Source organism: Notolabrus celidotus, chromosome 1, assembly GCF_009762535.1.
Source record: "Notolabrus celidotus isolate fNotCel1 chromosome 1, fNotCel1.pri, whole genome shotgun sequence".
Classification (NCBI taxonomy): Eukaryota; Metazoa; Chordata; class Actinopteri; order Labriformes; family Labridae; genus Notolabrus; species Notolabrus celidotus.
Window position 1 is genome coordinate 35,938,223 of NC_048272.1, and position 20,836 is coordinate 35,959,058.

Consider the following 20,836-nt stretch of genomic DNA (forward strand, 5'->3'; position numbering starts at 1 on the left):
TAAAATAGACCTCTTGAAGACTGAAGAGTTAAACAGTGTGCATTATTTACATTAGTCTGACATTTATTGGAATGACATTGCACACATCATGACACCAGGGCTGTGACGGGTAATGTTACAACATTAAGGCTGATTTATACTTCTGTGTCGAATCGACGGAGTAGCCTACGCCGGGGGTCTGCGTAGCTCCTGTACCTATGCAGAGGCCTACGCACGTAGCTGACGTGCACCTCATCCAAAATGAAACTACCCATAGAATCGACGCAGACCGCAAGCCTTGTGATTGGTTCACTCGGCGGCATTGTGTTTACCGCATTTACAGGACTTCCGGGATTCCGGACATCGTCCGCACATCGGCCGTGTATTTCATCTCCTCCTCTCTATTCTTCATGTTCTCATGTCTGTATGATAAGCAGCAACATGTATCAGCTGTAGATTAACATACCACGCTCTGAATCTCTGTGGAAAAGTAAACAGAGATCGTAGCGGGGCCAGAAGCAGGCGACCGACTATCAGAGAGACCACACTGCCCTCAAGCGTTTCAGCTGAGAATTGCTGCGTGACACGGACACATCAACGCACAAGTATGTGGTGCTCATGTCCGCGTAAGCCCCTGCTGCGTAGGGGAGATGCAGAAGGATAAATCAGCATTTACAGTTAATAATTTGTGCGTAGCTACAAATCAACACCTTATCAACAAAAAACTGTATCAGCAGCAAATCTGACTTTAAAACCTCCATTACCTTCTTTCTCATATTCCCCTTCCCACTGGACACCGAGGATAAGGCGTGATGACTTTTGCTTCTTTGAAATAAACGTTAAATCTAAAGAGCAGGTGCAGAATGCAAACTTTAACACTTGTAATTCTTTCCTGAACAGTGCTTACATTGTTTCAGGCAGGATTTCCCTCTTTAAATTACAGTTGTGTCAACACATCACACTACAGACTTATGATCCAATCCTCTGAGGCTGAGTTTCAACTGCAGACCTCATTCCTGTTTGCTTTGGGGGGATTACACAAGTCTTTGTGCCAAGATTTTCTTTGTAGCATGCAGAAAAAAACGCCAGCACGCATTATTCTACTCTGGAGGGAGATGGCAGAGGGGAATAAAGAAATGGAGAGAGAGGGATAATATAGACAGAGAGAGAGAGAGAGAGAGAGAGAGAGAGAGAGAGAGAGAGAGAGAGAGAGAGAGAGACAGACAGACAGACAGACAGACAGACAGACAGACACACAGACAGAGACAGAGAGAGACTGGGAATAAAGTGAGAGGGCTGAGGGGATTCTCTGCAGACCGGGCTTTGTAGTTTGTGTGGGAGTCATTTGGTCCACATCTCTCTGCTGTAATTGTCCATCGTGATTAAAACTAGAAATGATGATTGGTTCTCAGCCTTTGATGGATTTGGTGTGTCTGTAATGTGTGATATCTTTGAACACACTGTGACACACAAATGAACCTTTTGAGCACAATCTTACTATTAGACCAATACATTAATAATCATTTCACATCAGCGTACAGTCATGTCCAAAAGAGAGGACATTCGCTCTTTGAAGTCTGTCGGCTGGTTTTTCATCTCAGGCAAAACATAAATCAAATCTAGACAACATAAGAATATGTTTGTTGCTGTTAGGCCTCAGGGGGACTGAATCATTACTGATATTTTGATATTGCTGCCTTGGTTCTACATGCATCAGACAATCTTCAGATGAAAGTGTCTCCTGATTGAATGCAATAAGAACAACCGAATACAATGATATAGCAAATATTTCTATTATATATTTCTAATATTTATTTAGAGTTTCTGAAGGGAGCTTTAATCCAAAAAGTTCCAGCTACATAAAAGTCTCAGGTAAATATGGTCAGGAACCGAGACAGACTTAAAACTAGGGATCAGATCCTGATATCAGACACTGACCCAAGTAGCTAGAACGGGTGTTGTTTACAATGAGCCAATCTATTCCTTCAAGTCCTATGCTATTCTGTCTACGGTGCAACGTGCATGGATGTATCCTTAGTGTGTTGGTAGGCCTGTGCATTTTGCTAGGAGAGGTATGGAGTAGGCTGCCAACGAAGGCGAACTAGTCTGGACGTTTTTCAGTCTTCTTACATCAACAACCTTTACGGCTTCGGCAATATCTGACAAGCTAATACTCCGAGGGCTAGCGGTAACATAGAATAATACAACAAAGCTAAATTAATCAAAAACCATGCCAAAGAAAACAAAAAGTTAAAAAAACAAACAAACAAAAAAAACAGAGGTTAGCTGCAGAGTGACAAGAAACTCTCCAGTGATGGTTTGAAAGCGTCAGAAGAAGGTTCTTGGATTCATCGTTTTGGACGAGCAACCCCTGCAAGCTGTATGTCATGTTTAATTGTGCACTGGTTGGACTTGAGCTGCACACTTCTGCTCAGTGCAGTGGTACAAAACTCAAACTTCCTCAGCTCACACAGGAGTTTCTTGCTTTCGACTGCCATCAAGGAAGTATTTTACAAAGTCATGTTCTTCTGACTAAAGCCCATGTCATTGTCATAGACGCTATTACATGAAAACACCATGAACCCCATGGGAATGTGTAGAGGTCAAGGACGGGGCCCTCTAGGACCTCAGAGAAGGAAAATACACAAAGAGCAACACAAGCTCTGCACCATGTCTCTGTGTTCCTGAGTCATTATATATGATTCACACCCACAAACTAATTGTAATCACATCATACTTGAATCGCCCTGTGTGTTTTTCTTACTGTGAGTGTTAATAAGAATCTGGTGCAAGTTTTATCCTTGCGTTAACTTACCGTATCTACTCATAAAATAGAACAGTTTAGTGAAAAGTGTATATATCTGTAATATTTGCTATATCTTATTTTATTTTAATTATATTTAACTTTATTATTATTATTATTATTATTACTTTTATTGTTATTATTATTTTACTTATTATTATTATTATTCATATTATTATTATCATTGTGATTATTATTAATATTCAATTATTATTATTATTATTATTATTATTATTATTATTATTATTATTATTATTATTATTATATTTTCAACTATGTAAGTACATTGTAGTTTCCCCCGTGTTGTAAGCTGCTTGAACATAAGAATTTCCCCCAATCGCGGATCAACAAGTATATATCTAATCTAAGCTGTTTTTTAAAACTGGTGTCAGATGGATACTCAGTATCAGTGAAACCAAAAGCTCAGGTGTGGTATCAGTAGGACTTCAGGACTTGGTGCATCCCTTTGAAAACAATATCACAGCATTTGAAAAAAAGCAAAAACAAATTGAAGAGTTGAAGTCATCACAAATTAAAAACAAATGCAGTGAAATGCATATTTCACACATGGATACTATTTCTACCTTATTTGGAGAGAAGGTAATTTTCACTTTCCAGATGAGAGAATAAAGAAGTTAGTGAAAATACTCCGTTCAATCGCTAACACCTGCTGCATGACTGTTTACCTTCCCCTCACACGCCCCCCCCTCTTCTTCTCCGCCGCCACCCCAAACCACCTGTCTGTGCGAGAGCTCCCCCTACCCGCCCCCTGTGTCATTACCCCCATCCACAACAACAGTTCATCCTATTCACACCATCACTACAAAAAGGCTTCCCTGCCCAAAAACCGGTATTAAATCAGTAAACAAGCAAAACCTCATCTACATCCAGCCCAGTCACCCCTCACAGTGCCAGATCATTTATAATTTCACATCCCCTAACTCTATCCCATCCATTTGGACAACACGCCGTTCCACTCCCATTTCTGCACCTCATCCCCACATCAAAAAGCACGTCAACACAGCCAACCTCCGCTCTCTCCCTAAGTCCTCCCACCAAATCAGTTCACATCATCTGAAAGTCGCTCTGTTCAACACCCGGTCATTAAATAACAAGAGTCTCATCATCAACGAATTCATCACCGACAATAAACTGGATATCCTCTGTCTCACTGAAACCTGGCAACAACCACTGGACTACTACACCCTGAACCAAGCCACCCCCCCTGGATACTGTTATCTCGCCAAGCCACGCCCTGACAGCCGTGGCGGTGGAATAGCTGCTGTCCTCCGCCAACAATCAAAAACATCCCTCACCACTATCCTTTCTCCACCATCATTTGAACATCTGTCATTTAAACTCTCTGGTCCAAAACCCCTAATCATTGCAATAATCTACCGCCCTCCCAAACATAACCCATCTTTTCTCTCTGACATCTCTGAATTCCTCACCCAACTCTGCGCCGTCTCACCCTCCATCCTCCTCCTTGGAGACTTCAACCTACACATTGACTCCACCCACTGCAAAACCGCAAGAGAATTTCTGGACATTCTGCAATGTTTTAACTTCACCCAACACGTCAACTTCCCCACCCATAACCATGGACACACTTTGGACCTGGTCTGCTCCACTGGCATCACCATCAATCACATCTCCAGCTCCGACCTCAACATCTCTGACCACCTAGCCATCCTCATTGACCTAGCCACCCCCATCGCTCAACCCAAACAGAAGCGCACCATTACCTACCGCAACATCAAGTCCATCTGTCCCTCTTCCCTGTCAGCCTGTCTCACAATAAAATTATCCACTCACCCTCCCTCAAACCTCTCCCCCTCTGACCTGGTCAACCTCTACAATGATACACTCTCCTCCTGCCTCGATCAGCTTGCCCCTCTGAAAACCCGATCTGTTTCCTTCACCCACTCTGCCCCCTGGTACACCCCTGAACTCCGTCAGATGAAATCAAAGAAACGCCAACTCGAACGCCTCGCCAGACGAACATCCCTCACCGTACACACCCTGGCATACAAGGACTTTCTCCACCACTACAATGACGCCCTCCATACCGCCCGGTCCACTTACTACTCCAACCTCATCCACTCCAGCTCTACCAACCCAAAGCACCTGTTCTCAACAATAAACAAGCTTCTCAAACCCATGGACAATCTCTCCTACTCATTCACAACAGACAAATGCAACTCTTTCCTGTCATTCTTTCAAGAAAAAACCGAAAACATCCACACCGAACTGCTTACTTCTGCCCTCCCCACCCATAGCCACACTCCCATCAGCCCCCCCCTAACAACCCAGTCTCTCTCTCAGTTTTGCCAAATCTCCCCCCTGGATCTCAATAAATCACTCTCCGGCATGAAGACATCAACCTGCATCCTGGACCCCCTCCCCTCCTCACTGACCAAAGCTTGTCTCCCTGCCCTTCGACCCCTTATCCTCTCCATAATCAACTCCTCCCTGTCCACTGGTTCTGTCCCTCCCGCCCTCAAACTCGCCTCTGTCACACCCATCCTCAAAAAACCAGGACTCGACCAGAACAGCCCCAACAATTTCCGCCCCATCTCCAACCTCCCGTTCCTGTCAAAGATCCTCGAACGCACTGTCGCCACCCAGCTCAAAGCCTATCTTCACTCCAATCAACTGTACGAACCATTTCAATCCGGATTCAGAACTCATCACAGCACAGAAACAGCCCTTCTCAAAATCACCAACGACCTCCTCCTCTCATCCGATAACAACTCCCTCAGCATCCTCCTCCTCCTGGACATTAGTGCAGCTTTCGACACCCTCAATCACTCCATCCTCCTCACCCGCCTTCAATCTTCCCTCGGTATCACTGGCACTGCCCTCTCCTGGTTCAAATCCTACCTCTCTGACCGCCATCAGTTTATCAGCATCAACAACCTCAAGTCACGCACAGCCCCCCTCTCTCATGGTGTCCCCCAGGGTTCAGTGCTTGGTCCCCTCCTCTTCATCATCTACATGCTCCCTCTTGGTCACATCATACGCCGCCACGGCCTCCATTTCCACTGTTATGCCGACGACATCCAGCTTTACATTTCAACCACATCCATCACCGCTGATTCCCACACCACCCTCACAAACTGCCTCACTGAAATAAACTCCTGGATGCAAACAAACTTTCTCAAACTCAATTGTAACAAATCCGAAATTCTCATCATAGGCCCAAAATCCCTCACTTCCACCTGCCCAGACTTCTCACTCACTATTGATAAATCCACTGTTTCAGCATCCACCCACATCCGTAACCTTGGTATCATTTTTGATCAGTCACTTAACTTTCAACAACACATTAACAATATTTCAAAAACTGCTTTCTTCCACCTCAAAAACATCGCCCGTCTCCGCCCCTCCCTCTCCTTCACAGCTGCTGAAACTCTCATCCACGCCTTCATCACCTCAAGACTCGATTACTGCAATAGCATCCTCTACGGTACACCCAACACCCTCCTCAACAAATTACAATACATACAAAACTCAGCTGCACGCCTCCTCACTCATACCCGCTCCAGAGACCACATCACCCCAGTCCTCCAGAACCTCCATTGGCTTCCCATCCCCTTCAGAATACAGTACAAGATCCTACTCATCACCTATAAAGCCCTCCATAACCTAGCTCCCTCCTACCTCACCGACCTTCTGCAGCCATATAATCCCTCCCGCAACCTCCGCTCCACCAACGCCAACCTCCTCACCCCTCTCACCAAACCCAAGCACCGAACCTGGGGGGACAGGGCCTTCTCTGTCGCTGCCCCCACCCTCTGGAACTCTCTCCCCCAACACCTCAGATTCTCTCCCTCACTCACCAAATTCAAATCCGGACTCAAAACACACCTATTTACAAAGGCTTTTAAACTATAATTGATTGATTTTTTTTTCTTGTTTTGTTTTATTTTGCTGCCTTGCTTTTATTTGCTTTCTTCACTGTTCTCCTTTTGCTTCCTATTGTAAAATTGTGTTTTCATGTAAAGCGCTTGGAGAACCTTTTAAAGCGCTTTTATAAATAAAATGTATTATTATTATTATTATTAACAAGTATATATCTAATCTAAGCTGTTTTTTAAAACTGGTGTCAGATGGATACTCAGTATCAGTGAAACCAAAAGCTCAGGTGTGGTATCAGTAGGACTTCAGGACTTGGTGCATCCCTTTGAAAACAATATCACAGCATTTGAAAAAAAGCAAAAACAAATTGAAGAGTTGAAGTCATCACAAATTAAAAACAAATGCAGTGAAATGCATATTTCACACATGGATACTATTTCTACCTTATTTGGAGAGAAGGTAATTTTCACTTTCTAGATGAGAGAATAAAGAAGTTAGTGAAAAACACACGCTTGAGTTTCCGCCTGTGATTACTCTGCTCTCAGAAATGAGCCTTTTCTAGTTGTTCTTATGACTGCTCTCTGACTCTCCAGCAACACTGAGCGCCCTGTCTTGTTGTTGGCATCAGTTTGACCTGACAGGAAGACCCAAACTGAGTTCATTTAAACACTACGTAATATGTTTGGTATAACAGATATACATATTCATTTACAATTGTATTTGTAGAATATGTTTTCTTTGAAAATATACTTTTTGATTTGTAATAATACTACTTTAATAAGGGTTATATCAGTCTTTTTTAAGTGGGGTTGTCTGAGTTTTAAATTACTAGTAATTGTAGCAGCCACAATGAATGCTGCTAAGCTCAGCGCTCTTAATGAGAAATTTCTGGGGAGAAACGGCACACAAGCTAGGCTACCATTTCTGCAGATAGGGTCAGACCTGACACATAATTTTGCCAATTTTGAAGGACTCTGACCCGAGCCGTCAAATCGGTTTAGGTGTACGCTCTGCATCCATTTTTCAGCACTTAACTTTGCCACCTGAAAGCCCATTCATTTTGCACTATTTGCAGATGCAACACAGACGCGCTCTTCTGCCTGCAGCATACTGATCAGCTGTTAAGGTCTGCAGCTTCAAGTGACAAAAATAAAACAAAACTTAATAATGAGTGAATCTGACCGCGCCCATGAGATGCTGTTTACTGCAGAGGAACTTCTGAGTTAAACTGGACAGCAGGAAAGATTCCCACTGACCTGGTGGTGCAGGTGTGTAAACTGCAAGCTGAAAAAATCCCAAGTAAAGCATACACCTGAACCAAGATATGTGCTCGGGTTGGAGTCTGTCAAAATGAGCTAAATTACGTTGCAGGACTGACCCTGTCTGCAGAAAAATGTAGTTTCTCCATGCAGTTTCTCATTAAAGGTGCCGAGCTGAGCTGTAGTTTACTAATGACATAAAATTCATACAACACCACTTCAAAAAACAGAAATATCCCTTTAATTTTTTTTTTTTATTTCTGACTCTTTTCTCAGACAAGGCTTTTCTGTTCAAACTTTTTTTGAGTTGTGTTGAATCAATTCTGGGTCAGGTTTCTGGGCCATTACAAAGCCCTACCTCCAGAGCCAATACTTAAGTGGGACTGAATCCATGCATATTGTTATTCATATGTCTGATACAGCAGACATCTGATGTGTATGTGAAGTATGGAGCTAATGTCAGAGGTAGAGCTGTGAGATGTCTGCACCTGAAACCTCCAGGCTCCAGACCTGCAGACAGGTTGTCATGTAAGTGGGTCCAAGAGGAATCCTGTTCATAAAGTGTGAATAGAAGCAGTTAAACTAAGTTCAACAGTTTGAGAAGTATGCCCATTTTCTTTCTCACTAGGAAGACTTATAATGTTTCACTTTCAGTCACTGGATATTTTGTGGAACTTGATCTCATCTTGTGCCGGGTAAACGCTCAGATGATATAAAAATGGCAGCCGGCAGTAAAACAACATGACACACTCCCTGAACGGTAAGGCATCAGCGTGTCATCAGCGGTGAGTTTATTTAGATCTGTGGATAAATCTTGCTGAAGCCAAGTATCTGCCAAGATGATGAGGAGCACAGCATCTTGTTTGCACAGAATCGTTGTGTGTTTTAAGGTTGTTTGTTCCCATAATATCAATAAAGATTTTTACTTTATAATGTAGCTTCGTCAGGGATTTGGATGAGCTAACACTTTACAACATTTCAACAGCAAAGTTTGTTCTTCATGGTATTTTTTCTTTCACAACTCAACTCTTTGTGCTTTCAGCCAGACCTGTTGCAGCTTGCCTACAATGCTGAAATCAACACCTAACAGGCGTGCTTCTTAATACTGCGATATGGAATGGAACTATAATAGAATATCACTGTGTGACAGCAGATTGCATGACTGTGTGTGTGTGTGGAGAGAGATATTGCTGCAGATGGATAATAAAGCAATCTGTTTCTGGAATCTTGTAATTTAAAACGCTCCTCTTCCCCAGCCCCCAGCTCATCTCCCATCTCATCTCCACCAAAATTAGATTGGAGAAGCGGGGTATGGCTGCCTTTCCCCCCATGTGTGTGCATGTGTGTGCATCGCTGTATGCACACGCACACTTGTGTTTGTGTGTGTTGAAAGTTGTTTTCTTTCTTCTGTCTTCCTTTATCTCTCACACACTAGGCACACTTTCTCCCTATTATCATACATTAACATAATCACTTGCATGTTCTGCTTTATTTGGCTTTCATTCCAACCCTCTCGATGTGTGACCATATATCCAGCTGTCTGAAATGAATTATCGATTTGTTGCTCTTCCGCTTCTCCCTCCAGCCCCTCCTCAATTTGTTCACCTGTTACTCTGGGGTGTCTTTTCCGGGTAGAAGGATGTGTCATTTCACTTTGTTGGGGGACACAGTGTGTGCACAGAATTAAGAGAGGGAAGAGCCTGAGTGAGCACCAGTCATATATCTTCATCGCCAGGTGGATGTTAATGGAGGCTTTCTATGACAGTAAAGAGAAAATGAAGATGGATGCTGTCAATGAAAAATAAGATAATGATACATCTCCTGATAGCAAATAAAAGGATACATGTAATGTGTTCTAATATGAAAATCTCCACCAATCCTCACATAATGACCTTTATTTTTGGAGAGAAAGGTCTTTAATTCATTTAAAAACCAGCAGCAGCTGCGGCTCAGCAGGTATAGCAGCTTGTCAATTAATCATGGAGCTGATGTTTCTATCCCCAGCTCCTCCAGTTCACATGTCCAAGCGTCCTTGGCCAAAACACTGAACTCTGAATTGCTCCCAGTGGTCTGACCAGTGTCTTCCATGGCAGCTTACCATCAATAATGTGTGAGTGTGCTGGGAATGCTAAAACATGCTACAAAACTGAAAAGAGCAGCAGAGACAGATATCACTTTGGGGGGTTATGGATATTGTTATTCATGATTGTGATACAGCAGACGTCTGAGCTAACTTCAGGTAATTGGCCTCCCTAAGCATAAAGACATGTATACATCTGAGCTGAAGCTACATCCAGATAAAGTAAGATATTCAAAGTCAACTTGGCAGTACCTGTAAATTTAGTTCCAACTGGGTCACTTATCTGTTTAAGTGCTACTGATTCTAATATGTGAGGCATCTGGAGAAACCCAGCCTTTAAAATGAACTCATTGTAGTGTGCTGTTGTAATTCCTGATATGATCTATGGCTCAATACTGGAGGACCTTTCAGCGCTTCAACTCCAGGTCCAAGATTATTTAAGTGATGTTTGAAATGACTTCACAACAGTCAACACTTTGTTGATGTTGCAGTTTGTATGCATCGGTGTTTCTTAAGAGTGAGGTGTTAATGGAGGTCATTTTGGAATATATTTGACAGACATACAGGATCTATATTTGAAATAGGGATGTAAATTTTAAGCATTTTCCTTGATCGATTTGCAGAAATGATAACGATCAATTATCGATTAATCAATGAAAAAAAAACATTGTTATTCTTACGTCAAAAACAAAGCCAAATACATTTTTTCCCCCTAAATTATATTTTCCACAGCAACAAAATACATATAACTGACGTATTGGATACGGGTACAACATGTTTAACAAGCTGAATATCACAGTCAGCCTCATTAAAATATTCTCCGGACATAGTCTTATAAAGTGAAGGCTCATACTACTAATTAGGGATGTAAATTTCAAGTATTTTCCATGATCGACCTTTGGAAACGTAAACGATAGATTATCGATTAATCATTTTTAAAAACTTAAACATTTTCCATGTCAATAACAATGCCAAATGCGTTTTTTCCCCTGAATAAAATTTTCATTCACGACACAATGTATATAATTGAAAGTATTGAATAGCTATGGATCATATTGGGGTGTTCAAAATGTTAAATACTCTGAATATCAACGTGTGGAGCAGGCTCATAATCTCTGCGGACATACAGTCATATAAAGTGAAGGCTCAGACTTCAACATGTGGATTTACTGCAACAAGGGAACTGAACAGAAACATATTTTACACTCACAGTGTCCAGTTTTCTGTCTACTCATTCTTATTGAGAAAAATAAGCATGTGAACGCGGTTAGGTGTCAGCTGGGAGCGCAACCGTGTCATAATCAGTCCGATAGCGGAGGGAAAAAAAGCGCTCATGGAGACCTGTCACTCAGCCACAGCCCCCAGCTGAGCGTCTCTGCTGTGAGCAACATCTTTAGTCAGCTGATTCACATCGAAACATGCTTTAAACTTAAAACACCTCCCTGATAGCTGAATGAAATATGAGACCGCATGATGTTTGTTCAATGTGATGTAGAAAAAAAACAAAAAATGTGTTTGAGTAAGTTCCTAACAATCAATTAATCGATACTCAATTAAGGAGGAGGGAGTGGGGGATGACATGCACTATAAACTGCAAAGAGCACGATGACAAGGACTACAGCCCTGTACAAAGGGAGCCTCCTCTTCCAACTGAGTGAAACCAGGGTTCCTCTCTCTATTTGTCAGCTGGGCTGTCTTGTAACAGCAGAACAAACAGGTACGCACGGGGAGGAACAAGAAGAGCTGTGCTGTTTCGTCAGAACCAAAAATAAATCTGATGTTTTCAAATATTAGGCATTGCTGGTTTACTGTAAAGTCACGTTAAGAATGATACCAACGTGACCTTAACCTTTGACAACCACAATCACACGATCTCTTCTTTTAGCCCCAGGAGCTGTTATTTTTTTTCTGCAAATGTCAAATATTTTCCTCTCAGACTTTCTGGAAGAAAAAGTGTTTTAGGATTATATGATGTCAATGCACGACTGACCTTTGGCTTTTCAGTTACATCGTCATTACTGTGTCATTTTCATCCTATTACCCATTTGTGTGAAACGTAATCCTAATTAGCATATTCATTCTTCACTAATTGGTCATACATTTGTTTGAGAAATCGCAATGACCTAACCCTTAACATTTCACCACCACGTCCTTTGTGTATCCCATGAGTCCAAGATGGACCTTTGTTACACATTTTTAGATGATCCCTCCTGACTTTCCTAAGACATCATGCTCACGAGAATCAGAAGTGAAGACATCCAGATAGAGAATAAGAAGAAAACATAATGCCATCCGCCATAACAACATGACTGAGAGCACGTAAAGGGAAATATGTTCCTTACCTTGGTTGGTATCAAAAATGTTGAAATTCTTGGTGAACTTGGAACTCTGGTGTCCTCCTCCCTGCCGCAGTCCTCCAAGCAGACACAGCCTCCCATTTGGGTCCCAAATCACTCCCCCGTACGAACGTTTACAAGGCATCGAGGGTAGCGTTGTCCAGGAACGTGTCTCTGCGTCATAAACCTCGAAGACTTTCACTGGTCGCTTACACTGCCGACCACCTACAGGGTTGTGTAAATCTAATGAGTATAATTGCTGATATTGATGTTGTGAGAAATTATATTTTTCATTCAACACGCAAAGTAAAACTACTTTTCAAAAAACACATCCACAGTGGTCTGTTCATACCTGCCACATAGAGCTTGTTGGCCAGCAGATACGTGTTGGCATCGTAGCGTGGAGTCGGCATGGGAGGAAGAAGTGCCCACACATCTTTTCGAAGGTCAAACTGCTGCAGGATGTTACGAGGGAGCAGGTCAGCACCCATTCCCCCCACAGCCAGTGCACGACCATCTGTGGGTACACAAACACAGCAGCACACACACAAACACAGAGAAAGATTCATAGAAGTCTAAAGTTTCAATGATTATATCATGTCTCACTTTTCAAACCTCAGTTTTTAGTTTGGTCTAAGTGGTGGTCAGCGGCCTGTTGCATATTGGCGTGATATATGACATCACAAGCCAACAGTGCCGAGCTGAGTTCGAGGAGAAGCTTGTGACAAGGCAGCAGGCTGTGATGGACAAGTGAAGGACAGTGAGAACAGCAGCAGCATAAAAATGCAGGAGTCCATGTCTGGTACTTTGGTGTGGCATCTCTAGCATATGAATCGAAGTGGGTGGAGTGTTGTCACCAGGGGAAAAACAGACTCCACTGTGAGAATTGAGATACACTGAGACACAGGGAGGAAACTGCAGGACTAGAAATGATTTCTTTCATTGTTTTTCTTTACACAGCAAACTATGATACAAGACGTCACGATACAGCATGATATGGCACGATACAACACAATACAACAGGACACGACACAACACGATAAGCCACGATACAACAGTATACAACATGATACAGCCTGATACGACCCACTACAACATGAAATGACATGTTCCAGCATGATACTACACAATGTGACACAATACAACACGATACGACACAATATAACAGGATACAACACGATACGAAATGATACAACACTATATAACAAGATACGACACAACATAAAACAATACAACATGATACAACAGCTGATACACTAGTGACCTGTGATAACCACAAACATCACATATCACACTTCACCAATTTGCACACATTCAGCTCGATACAGAACAAAGATAGGTGAAAATGGCTAACATTACATAACATAACCCATTCTCATCTAATATACTTTTAATTGCATCTAATACACACGTGAAAAGTTTTCCAAAAAGCTCATTATCTTAAATATATGACCTAATATCTGGGACATAAAGATTCTAAAAAGATCATTAAAATTGGCATCATTTAGTCAATTTGATGACCGACCATCCATTAAGAAATACCATATTAGTTTTAATTTGCACCTATGGATCATTTTGTCAGACCATTTGTCTTTTGTTCCAGCTCCTAGTGATGTTTCTGGGGATGAAGCTGCAGGCAGGAGGCTGGGGATTGAGGATTGGTCAGGGAGATGGAGAGGGCAGTGTGATGCAGCCTATACACGGCCAATAAGTCTGAGTACACAGCATCTATCTGTGTTCCCACAGACACTGACGGATGAACCACTGGACTGAACACAAAGTCATCTGTGGCGAGAGAGATGCTTGCTGAAAAGATTGTTTATTGATAAAGACGGCTGGTCTGATCTCTGACAGTGAGAATATATGAGTGCCCGAGCCCAGAATGACTCCATTGACATCTAACAGGAAAACCCACGAGAACTTCTGAGTTGAACTAAACGTGTATTGAACTGTTGTTGAAACTGATGTTCATGAGTGTTCAAACTTTTTCTAGGTACTTATTAATACTTTCACCTATTGTTGTTACCCATACATGAAAATAAATAAAAGCACTTTTCTCTTGTTTTGTTTTGTTTTTACCACAGAATCCAACAAGTAATGAAGCCCAACTGTGGGAATTTTAAAGATTTTACAAAACAAAAACAGATCTAATATGAAATGTTGCTTTTTTAAACTTACCCCAAGTATCTAGTACTGCACTCCCAAAAAAAGGAGAGGAACTCACAAGGAACAGCTTTTAAGGAGGAGGTGTCACAGTTGAGTTCAGCAAAGGCTGAAAAATAACCTGATGATGTCATCATGTTGAGGTAAAACTAGGAACAAAATTTAAATAAAAATTATACAATGTGATATTGTTTTAATTTTGAAGAACTTCTGCACATTGTATGTGATATGCTGTGCTGTAATGTAATGTAATATAATATGATATAATAAAATATAATATACTAAAATATACTTTACTATATTTTATTATAAAATAAAATAATATACTATAAGATAATGTAATTTAACATATAAGATATATAAGATAAGACATTACAATACAAAACAATATATATAATATATTGTGATATAACATATCATTATATAATATAATACAATAATAAAATACAATATAGAAGTAAACTATACTATACCATAATATAATGTAATATAATATAATATAAAATAACATAATATTATACAATATAATATAATATTATACTTAAGTATACTATACTATACTGTACTATACTATACTATACTATACTTTAATATAATATAATATAGTATAATGTAATATAATATAATATAATACAATATAGTACAATGTAATGTAATACTTAACTATACTAAACTATATAAAATATACTTTATTACAATATTATGTCACATTATATTACTTATTTCATTTCATTACATTATATCATATTATTATAAATAATATATCATATCAATATAAATACCAATGGTTAACATTACAGACCAGCATGATTATGAACTACTACAATATTATAGCAAACTCTGTAATCTACCATCATAACATTAGGGACTGAATTATACTTAAAATGATGTGAGCAAATGCTCATGACTCTGTTGGGTAATAACTTGTTGTTGCTTCTCTTGCCATCTCTCATCCGGTGCATGAGGTCATCTGTTTCCATTCATTCACTTGTCCTTGTTGTTCAGACACTCCACTTCCTGTCCTTGTGTGTTTCCCCTCCAGTGGGACTGTCGGCTCTCCCCTTTTCAGTGTCACCTAAATCTGATAAACTTCACTTTCCAGACTCCTTATTCTTTTTGATTCTGTTCCTCTGTGCCAGTTTGTCTTCTACTACGTCAAGTGTCCCACATTTTTAGATATTGATTATGTTCATAGTTTTCTGATTGCATCTGTTTCATGGTCATGCTTTCGCCTCCTCCCTGCTAGATTCATTTGCTTGCTTTGGGAACTAAACATTGTTTTAGATACTTCTTTAGAAAGTAAAGTCTGAGTAATTTAACTCTGGAGCACGTTTTGTTCCAGAGTTAAGCATTTCATTCCTGCCTTTCTCTCTGCAAACAAATTAATTGGACCCAATTTCTGTGCAGACTTGCCAAACAACATTATAAATCTGCAATTCCATGCATGAAACATCATTTTGTCACAATCAATACATTGCATGTTAATTTAGATACTTTTCTGCTTGAGAAATGAAAACAAGCTAAATATTTCCCAGACTATTTTTATTCGGGATGCTTATGTTTCACATAACTAACACTTTATAAGTCTCCCTATAATTGATAATGTGTCCATACCTTTCACAGTGATGGATAAACCCATCAAGGCTTCCCGCAGAGCGCTCCTCTTCCTCCACCTTCCTTCTTCTGTGTTGTACATCTCCACTGCCTTCAGGGGGCTCTGGTCCTCTCCTACGCCTCCAACCACAAGGATTTGTTTTCCCATGACTCCCACGGCTGCCCCTGCTCGAGGAGTGGGCATGGGGGGCAAACTTATCCAGCGGTCCCCCTGCAAACAGGGACAAACTACATTCAGGTAATGCTCAAAAATGGACAGGTCAGTGTCTGCAGCATGGACATTTATGTTGTTGTTATTTTTGTTTTATAGGTCAAAGTCTTTCTGTATGTAAGTTTGACTTAAATTGGAACACCTCCAGCTGATTTTTTATGTCTTTAAGTAGTGAAATAAGTCATAATTCATTTGCACTGTGAAAATTTCAAATTAAGCTTCTGTATAGAACTTTGTTTCTGATTTACCAGGAAATGAAAGACTCATTGTTCTCAGTGGTGGACAGTAACAGAGTAAATTTACTTGAGTCATTTTTGGGGAAACTTATTACTTTTACTCCATTTAAAGAGAAAAATGATCATACTTTTGACTCCACTACATTTCTATCAGTGCTCTAGTTACTCACTACTTTTGCTTTGAAGTCAGCTCATGAATTTCCTTCTCTTTTCTGAAATCTGATCCCTAAGACAGTAAAATGTGTTTGTGTAGTTCTGTTTGTCTCAGTGGTTTAACCATACCTGTGTAACATGCGCTCCACGGTTGATCGTGGAGCAAACGCAGAGCAAATTTACTCAGATCAGGCAGTTCATTTAGAGGTGGTAATGAGGTCTATAATTCTCCACCTGAGCACCCATGTCCATATCTTCAGCCCGTGTTAGAGGTTTTTGAAATGAAGAATGATATGTATCATTTGAAATGTTCTCCCTGTTTCTCACTTTGCCCAAACATACAAACATTCACAGTCCAACCTGAGAAAGCGTGTTGAGCTACATAACATTTGTTTCATTCCAGATGAAGATTTCAAACTAAGTTGTCTGTGCTTGGAGTAACTTAGTTGCTGTTTATATTCCATCGTATAGTTTTTATAGATTTCAAGTACTGGTTTCTAAATAATCAGAATGTAGAAGAATGTACTCCTATGTATACTTGACTGCACTGATACTTTGTGAAAATACAATGTTTTGAGATTTTTTAAGAAGTACTTTGAATACTTCAGTATTTTTAAAAGCATGTACTCCAGTACTTTAACTCAAGTAATAATATGACTGAACAGCTTTCACTTGTATTGGAGTAATATTTTACCTGGAGTATCTATACTTTGTCTTAAAGGTGACATATCATGCAAAATTGACTTTTTAATGGTTCTTTACCTGAAATATGTTTCCCTGGCATGTCTACAAACCCCCCGAGAATGAAAAAAATCCATTCTGCCCCTGTTTTGATTTCTCCACCTTTCTGTAAATGTGTGTGAAACGAGCCGTTTCAGACTTCCGTGTTCTTGTTACGTAACAACAATATCCGGTCTGTCACGGAGTCAGAGCTCGGAGCTTGTTCAGCCCATAGACTGTATAAAATAATACTGAATCCCTCCCTCGTTTTTCATTACCTGCACAAATGTGTACTAACAAGGAGCTTAGAAGGGAGGCATGCTAGTTGTAGGCTGTCTTAATAAACACAAAGGTCGGTTTTACTCCCCACGTCTGCAGATTTGAAGATATAGTGCATGATTTTTATTTGTCATGGATAAGTGCTAGCGCTAATTAGCATAGCCACATAGCTACATGTTCATAGCTGTAGCTGTAGCTGTAGCTGTAGCTGACATACTGACAAATAAAACAACAAGAAACACTAAATCTGTGACCAATCCTTCATAAAAGGTCCCGCTGCCTTTCTGGCAGAGGTCGGTTTTACTCCCCACGTCTGCAGATTTGAAGATCAAGTGGATGATTTTTATTTATCATGGATAAGTGCTAGCGCTAGTTAGCATAGCCACATAGCTACATGTTCGTAGCTGTGTACCAAGACACACGTCTACATACTGATAAATAAAACAACAAGAAACACTAAATCTATGACCAATCGTTCAGAAAGGTCCTGCTGCAGGCGCCTCTCCGTCAGGATCAGATTCAGAGGGTTGAAGTAACGTGATCTCTGAGCAGCCGTGTATATTCAGCCAACATGTAAACATTAGATCAACGTGCTGGAGAGCCGAGGCACATCCACTTCCGGAGGGGGCGTGGTCAGAGGGAAAACAGAGTGTTCTGATGAGGAATGAAGAAGAGGACTTTTCAGGCATGCCAAAATCTGATTTCAAAGTGTTTTTTTGAGCATAAACTTTAAAGACATGTTTTGGGGACCTCTTAGACCAATATATATTGATGAAAAAAGCGTGATATGTCCCCTTTAAGTAATGAAGCTGTGTACTTTGTCCACCACTGATTATTCTACAGTATCTCCCTTGTATTTCTGCATTCTTTGCTAAGTGTTTGAACACATTGTTGTTGCTCTGAGTGCACTGCTAACATTACTCTGATGGTTGTGCACTCTCTATACCTTCTCAGGGTAAAAACAAAACATAAGACAAAGTGTCCAGAATGCATTTGTTTCACACCTCAGGGGAGTAGAGCTCCACAGTAGGGCATGGCCTCCCTCCAGCATCACAGCCCCCCAGCATATACATCTGTCCCCCCACCTCAGACAGAGTGTGGTAGACACGGCCACTGGGCAGTCGTGCAAGGCTCTGCCAGTGAAACTCATGGACTGAAGGTACCGCCATGTCCTCAGAACCCCAGGGGAGAGTCACTGAGGCAGGAACGGATGGAAGAGCTGGTGGAGGGCCAGAGTAAGAGGAGTTTTAGGGGTGATCAGGAGGAGCTGAGAGGATGGAGGTGTGCGATAGCTGGAGGACCGGAGTCAGGACCACAGGGTGAGGGGGAGGTTCTTTAGTGGAGCAGTGAAGCGGTGGTAGTGTCTTAGCAGTTAAAGGCCAGGCTGAAGTCTCCTCTCCTGGGGATGGTCTGCTGCCTCACTCAGGACTCTGGAGAGAAGGTGGGATAAAATTGGATTTAGCAGTGCAATACACAGCAGAGCAGAGCATGAGAAAGTCAATACATTTTTAAGAACTTCAGAAAAAAGCAGCGTGTGCATTTTCTGATTAGAAACAGGAGAGGCCATCTACAGTACCCGACATCAGTCAGTGACATCCAGAGGAAAGCAAAGACTCAAATGTTGGTCTTTAGAAAACAGCGCTCCAGCAGCGCTCTGAAATAAAACGACATGAACTCAGAACCTGACATACAGATCTGAGGAAATATTAACATATTATTCTAATCTTCTGCTGAACTACATTTCACTGAGAAATACTGTGTCATGTTCCACACTCTGTTTAGTCATATCCTGAGCACACCACTAAATATTATGCTGTTGCATCTTTTCAATGTTCAGATCTCCTCCTTCAGTCTGATTTGTATTTTAGCAAATTAATAATCTTTGGGTTTGAGCAACATGGTGAACAATACTTGTCAGAGATCACTTTGAACTCTAGGAATACGTTATTGTTTCTGGCATTTCATAGCCCAAACTCATCAAATCAATAATTTCATTTTTTTACTGTGTATCATAAAGCAAAATATCAAAATTAAAAGTCAGATGATTAACTGCTTTCAAGTTAAGTAATGATATTTTAAAATACATCAAGGCTCAAATTCTAAGATTAATTTGATGCAACGTCATTGTCATAATTGTATTAGTTTTTACTTCTTCATTCATTGGATATAAGATAAGATAAGATATTACTTTAATGATACCCGGGGGAAATTCGTTTTTTCACAGCAACCCAGACATAAGTACAATCAAGAATAAGTTCAAATTATTAAAATGAAATAAGTACAAATAAAAATAGATAAATAGAGGTAGAATATAAATTTAGATATGTACAAATGTTACAAGTGGTTTAAATAGTAGTAATTACATGCATAAAATGATTCAGTAAATATGTAAATAGAATTAATATTAGTAATGATACAATTTATCAATATTATGAATGTTATTATTATTTTGTATTGTATGTAACGTTTGTTTTTTGTGTCTGTCTTTTTTGTTTTTTGTCTGTTGTTATTATTTTCATTCATTATAATTTTAATTTTTTACATGACAAAATAAACACTTTCAAAATCAAATAAAAATATTAAACCGGCAGTCTTATCAACGGCCAGCAGGGGGCAACTCACTTGGTAGTAAAAAGAGGTCTCACTGTATGTAAACAGAAAATGATCCTAATGCTTTATTTTTTGTAACCTGAATGAAAGTTTTCTAATGGATTTATAGTCTTACTCATTTGTTTAAATCTTCTGTAAAAAACATGATGTTGTTTTTGTTCTTTTTTGTCTTTTTAAGGATGTTTTTTTTTTAAGTGAGGCTCTATGAGGTACTTGTCAACAGACAGTGTTTCACCCACAGGAGATCCCGGTCAGCTCGGCTCCTTTGTTGAGAAACCAGCCAGTGAACTGGAACAGACGCCAGACTTCATGTGTCTGAGAGGACGGTGCAAAAGCAAATACGATTCCTGACGACGAAGTGAAGCACTGAAAATCTTCAGAATACAGCTAAACTTAATTCAGACACATTGGAGTTTGTTAGAATGAGATAAATAATAGTAGAGGTGATCCTGTCTGCAGCAGCTGAGAGTCTATCCTATCCTGGTCTCCGGCCAATTTCTCAACAAAGGGGCTGAGCTGCAGGTATCACACT

General features: G+C 40.3%; 1 protein-coding gene across 2 annotated transcripts in view; it reads right to left on the reverse strand.

Annotated features, from left to right (window-relative positions):
• Positions 1 to 20,836, reverse strand: part of klhdc8a (kelch domain containing 8A) — a 68,650-nt gene that overhangs the window by 17,038 nt on the left and 30,776 nt on the right. For both annotated transcript variants that reach the window (XM_034680877.1, XM_034680952.1), the window contains 4 exons: positions 18,699 to 19,124; positions 16,096 to 16,306; positions 12,671 to 12,835; positions 12,325 to 12,543 (listed from right to left, as the gene is read on the reverse strand). In XM_034680877.1, coding sequence (XP_034536768.1) covers positions 12,325 to 12,543; positions 12,671 to 12,835; positions 16,096 to 16,306; positions 18,699 to 18,863 — 760 coding nt within the window. In that variant the 5' untranslated portion in view covers positions 18,864 to 19,124. The remainder of the gene's footprint in view (positions 1 to 12,324; positions 12,544 to 12,670; positions 12,836 to 16,095; positions 16,307 to 18,698; positions 19,125 to 20,836) is intronic.